Raw genomic sequence first — 5,785 nt, forward strand, 5'->3', positions numbered from 1 at the left:
GCTCACAACTCCTCGCAAAACATCTCAAAGAAAAGTGACATTGCATGAGTCGGAAAGATAATAGGAAAGATTTAGACCTCAGAATAGGGTCAATTAGAGACGATAAACCAAAGCACAAAGAATACTACACAGCATTACGTGTTTTTTTTGCACGCGATCTGTTTCTCGTAAGGCACGCAATAAGGACGCCTGTTAACCCGTGATTTGTAAAAATTTAAACAAAAAATGTAATTCTTTTTTCATGTCTTTCTTGTCCCATCGCTGAGAAATTCGGATCGCTTCCTCCCAGTGGAAAGCTAGCAAGCGATGGGACAAGAAATACATACACAAAAATATATATAATAGATCCCTTGACTTTGGGGTAGCACGACTAGGTTGCTGCTAGCTTTCCACTGGGAGGAAGTGACCCTAATTTCCCAGCGATGGGACAATCTATAAATGAAAAACAAATCTGAAAAAAAATCTTATAGATCCCTTGACTTTCGGGGTAGCGCGACTCTGTAGTTGCTGCTAGCTTTCCATTGGGAGGAAGCGACCCGAATTTCCCAGCAATGGAACAATCTAGTAATGAAAAAAAATAATCTAATATATCCCTTGACTTGGGGATAGTGCGACTCTGTTGCTGCTAGCTTTCCATTGGGTGGAAGCGACCCGACTTTCGCAGCGTTCGGGCAATCTAGTAATGAAAAAAAAAATCAAAAAAAATCCAATAGATCCCTTGACTTAAGGGTAGCGCGACTCTGTTGCTGCTAGCTTTTTATTGGGAAGAAGCGACCCGAATCTTCCAGCGATGAGACAATCTAGAAATCTAATAGATCCCTTGACTTGGGATGTTAAGCTACTGGGATTGGGGCGAAATGGGATAACGGCGATCCGGGATTGCGCCAAAATGGGATGTGGAGCTAATGGTACATGACATGGTGGTAAAATGACACTTGGCCTGAGAAATGTCGCCAAAATGCGATGGGGGCGAATTGGGATAACGGCGAAACGGGACTAATAGATCCCTTGACTTTGGGGTAGTGCGACTCTGTCACTGCTAGCTTTCCACTGGGAGGAAGCGACCGGAATTTCCCAATGATGGGACATCCTAGTAATGAAGAAAAAAACCAATCTTAAAATTAACAGAGTCGCAATACCCCTAAAGTCAAGGGGTTTCGTTTTTGTCCCTTGACTTTGAGGATGACAAGAAAATATCGGGCGCAAAAACGTGATTTGTAAAAACATTTTTACAAATAGCGAGGCGCGCCCCGCGATTTGTAAAAATGTTTTTACAACTGGCGGGGCGCGCTCCGTGATTTGTAATTATTTTTTTTACATTTTTACAAATCACGGGTTAACAACGGCTTATTGCTACACAAAGCATCTAGTGGGCAACGAATTCTGATTTTTTAAAGTTTTTTTGTGTGAGTAAGAATATTTTTTATGTGCACCCCAACCCCCTCCCCAAAGTTGATTTGGTACGATGAAAAGATAAGAAAATCTTCCAAGCCATTTGGTCGTTTCAATGACGTAAACTAGTTATAATTAAAAAAAAAACTAAAACCCATGTGCCTACTTTTTTATGACGTGTAGAATAGACCTCCGAACCGCATATCTACACTATGTTGTATTCCAACCATCCCCTAACTTAATAGGTCTGGCACTGACAAACATATCTGACTGCCCAACCAACCATCGCGTGCGATCCAGAGCAACTGAATAATAGTGACTATCCACAATAGAACAATTTAATTCCAACCAAAATGGTACGGAACAGTTTCCTATCTATATGCGTTGGAAGGCGTCTGCATTTAGAGTAATGTTTGTCCCGGGCTAAAGTATTTTAATGTATATTCAGAACTCATTCTCGTCATATGGACATAATACAGTTAACTTGTTTTAGTTTGCCAAGTTGTACCTTGTATTCATATAAATTAACAATCCTTGTGTAAAAGAACAAACGGGTGTAGCTCGGTTGGTTTGACAGGAACACGGCGACAATAAACATTTCCAGCTGACGACGGTGGTCAACTCAACCGGACCAATGATGTGTGACCTATGAAGTAGGATCCTTTACAGTGAATTGCAATTGTTGTGTCTGCTGCTCTCTCATCATGTACTTGAAAGCCCTTTACATCAGTCTTTCATGACAAACCTTGCTTTAACAATTGCCTCTTGAAAAAGCACTGATTTCAATTAGTAACATAGTGACAGCTTAGGGTAACCTTCGCCTACATTCTCTTGCTAAGTGTGTACAGAGAGGAAGAGAGAGAGAGAGAGAGAGAGAGAGAGAGAGAGAGAGAGAGAGAGAGAGAGAGAGAGAGAGAGAGAGAGAGAGAGAGAGAGAGAGAGTGAGAGAGACTTAGACTTAGACTTAGAACATTTTATTGACATAAATGGTAAACATTTTAAGCCAAGGGCCTAATCTTACAACGTGCCCTTTACATTCACACTAACACATCCGCACGCATATAACCAACATAATATAATGAAATCATATAGGCATAACATGTAAATGTACAGTAAATAGGCATAAGCACCACGGCCACACGAAACACACAGTCTAATAAATATACGAAGTAAAACAATATGAATACTATATGCTATTAATATGTAATATGACGTGAATATAATTATATAGTAATATTAATATAGTATACATTAGACAGAACTGTAAGATTCACATAATTATGTCACCGTGGGTGTGTACTTACAGAGAACAGTTTAGATGTTTTTTTAAGGAAGATTTAAAGATATTTACAGATTTGCTAGTTTTAACATTCGAAGGAAGAGAGTTGCACCTTGACGGCCCAGCAAAGGAGAGAGAGAGAGAGAGAGAGAGAGAGAGAGAGAGAGAGAGAGAGAGAGAGAGAGAGAGAGAGAGAGAGAGAGAGCTCAGAACTCAGAACTCAGAACTTTATTACATAAGGATAAAGGTTTTAGGCTTAGCCTAATCTTCCAACCTGTCCTTGGAACATACTACAGAGAATAATTGTAAACGAAAGCAAAGACTGCGCACATACACACACACACACACACACATCCACACACACACCCTCGTATACACACACACGCACACACAAGCTCACACACACTTACACACACACACACACACACACACACACACACACACACACACACACGCACACACACACACACATGCACACATATACACACACACATGCTCGCGCGCGCGAGCGTGCGCTCGCTTACCTACACACATGCACATGCTATCATTTCATACCTAAAAGGAGCAGTATCTAATCAAAGTATTAAAGGTCAACCACATTGCTCGGTCAAAAAAATTCTGCTGAGAGAACATTACTAAATAGTACCAGATGCAAAATATTGGCAAGCAAAGTCCTTTGGTTTAATAGATATCGATCAATGAAAGTGGGTTTTCATACCTGCAATTAAGGGTAAGGGAAGTAAGAATCTAAAACGCAGCCATGGCTGATCTCCCCTCGCAGTGACGTCAGCAGCTGTATTGGCATGGCAGACCATGAAGAAAACAGTGAAACAAGCAGCGTTTCTTCACTGGAACTATCGTGCTACAGTAGTGATTTTGAGGTTTTGAATGAACACGATCTTCAACCATACCAGTTTGAACCTGAGCTGTCCGATGCTGAGGTTGAGGAAACACCCGACAGAGACGATTTTAGCGAGTCTCTCGATCGTTTGATGTCCACCAACTGGTAAGAAACTACCACTGATTCAGTGATTGTGAGACTCTTCCTCGTATATATTCCTATTATAGAATCGATTCTGGTAGAGCTTGTTTTGCAGTCAGTAATTTGTAAAGTTTGTGCGATGTCTTCTTTTACCCTTGATGCAATTCATGCATGCCAGAAAGTGATGCGCATTCCTGATTATAATTTTAGTCAAAACATCATCCTACTGAGTAGTCAGTATGCCCACTCAATCATTGCTAGTAGCAGTCCCCAAAACTAAAACTAGCCAAATCAGTACACGTATGAATATACCAATGTTCCAATGGAATAACAATTTATTATGGTTTTGTCTAGACATAATGGTCACTACCATTGGTTGTGAATTTGTCCATTTCAGTTGTTTTACTGCCTTAGTAGATCAATTTTTTTGTGTGAGTTTGTAGACTGCAGAGAATTTGAACTAAACTTGTATCAAATTTTGTGTGTGCAGGTGTCAGTGCGCAAACTGTGCAGGCATGGGCTCAATCCGAGAATGCCGCTGTTGTCAAGAAATTCCAGAAATGGAATCACTGACAGTAAGCACAGGGGTGGGCTGCATCACTGACCACCCTGGCTTCAGATCAGTGTGCTTGGACCACTATGTCTTGGAGACATGCTATCACTGGTACAACCAGCAGTATGGGAGGGCTATACAGGATGCTAATGAGTAAGTTATTTTTTTTTAGAATTGTAATCATGATACTATAAATAGGTTTATGTCATAGATGTGTAAAAACAAATAACAATAAAATAAAAAAATGAAAATTATTTGTCAGATATTCATTTTTATTTCAAGACAATTCATTCATTCGCATGTGCTAATTCTGAGCAAAGCAATATGGGGAATGTTTTCAAGTATCCTGATTGTACACTTTGTGTACTGTGGACTGGGTGGCCGAGTGGTAACGCACTTGCGCTCGGAAGCGAGAGGTTGCGAGTTCGACCCTGGGTCAGGGCGTTAGCAATTTTCTCCCCCCTTTCCTAACCTAGGTGGTGGGTGCTTGTCTTTCGGATGAGACGAAACGCCGAGGTCCCTTCGTGTACACTACATTGGGGTGTGCACGTTAAAGATCCCACCATTGACAAAAGGGTCTTGTGTGTGGTGCACGTTATATGTCTTTCGGATGAGATGAAAAACCGAGGTCCCTTTGTGTACACTACATTGGGGTGTGCACGTTAAAGATCCCACGATTGACAAAAGGGTCTTTCCTGGCAAAATTGTATCGGCATAGATAAAAATGTCCACCAAAATACCCGTGTGACTTGGAATAATAGGCCGTGAAAAGTAGGATATGCGCCGAAATGGCTGCGATCTGCTGGCCGATGTGAATGCGTGATGTATTGTGTACAAAAAATTCCATCTCACACGGCATAAATAAATCCCTGCGCCTTGAATATGTGCGCGATATAAATTGCATAAAATTTTTTTAAAAATCCCTGCGCTTAGAACTGTACCCACGGAATACGCGCGATATAAGCCTCATATTGATTGATTGATTGATACTGTCATTAATACTGAATGCTTGTTTTTCTTTCCAGGCAGTATCGGTATGTAGCTTACCGCATGCTTGTGCGGTGGGTCTGGAAATGGCTGGGAGAGACATCAGGGTCACCTTACCAGCTTGTGCGGTTGCAAGAATTAGAGAACAGTTTCCTAGTGCAGATGGGCAGTACGTGGGTTATAGGGACCCACGACCTCCCGATCACAGGGCGGACGCCTTACCACTAGGCCACCGTGCCGGTTTGTCTTATTAGTGCAGTAGACGAATTCTGGCATTGTAGAGTGACATACTGTGTCCGGTCAGCAAGATACGATTTAAAGAAGTCACAGACCGAATCGTTTCTCAAATAATAGTGAGCGAGAGAGAGAGAGAGAGAGAGAGAGAGAGAGAGAGAGAGAGAGAGAGAGAGAGAGAGAGAGAGAGAGAGAGAGAGAGAGAGAGACGGACGGAATGACGGGCGGGCGGGCAGGCTTACAGACAGACAGATAGACAGACAGTCAGTCAGACAGACAGACAGACAGACAGACAGACATACAGACAGACAGGAAAAGAGAGAGAAAGAGAGAGACACATACACACATACAGACGGAC

At 41.8% G+C, this 5,785-nt stretch overlaps 1 protein-coding gene across 1 annotated transcript; it reads left to right on the forward strand.

The window, feature by feature from the left end:
- The first annotated feature begins 1,685 nt into the window (after positions 1 to 1,685).
- LOC138980365 (uncharacterized) lies at positions 1,686 to 5,529 on the forward strand. Its single transcript, XM_070353232.1, has 3 exons — positions 1,686 to 3,677; positions 4,144 to 4,359; positions 5,232 to 5,529. Exons 1-3 carry the CDS (start codon positions 3,475 to 3,477, stop codon positions 5,419 to 5,421), a joined length of 609 nt encoding a protein of 202 aa, XP_070209333.1. The 5' UTR covers positions 1,686 to 3,474; the 3' UTR covers positions 5,422 to 5,529.
- Positions 5,530 to 5,785: the final 256 nt, after the last annotated feature.

This window comes from Littorina saxatilis, linkage group LG11 (assembly GCF_037325665.1).
Source record: "Littorina saxatilis isolate snail1 linkage group LG11, US_GU_Lsax_2.0, whole genome shotgun sequence".
NCBI lineage: Eukaryota > Metazoa > Mollusca > Gastropoda > Littorinimorpha > Littorinidae > Littorina > Littorina saxatilis.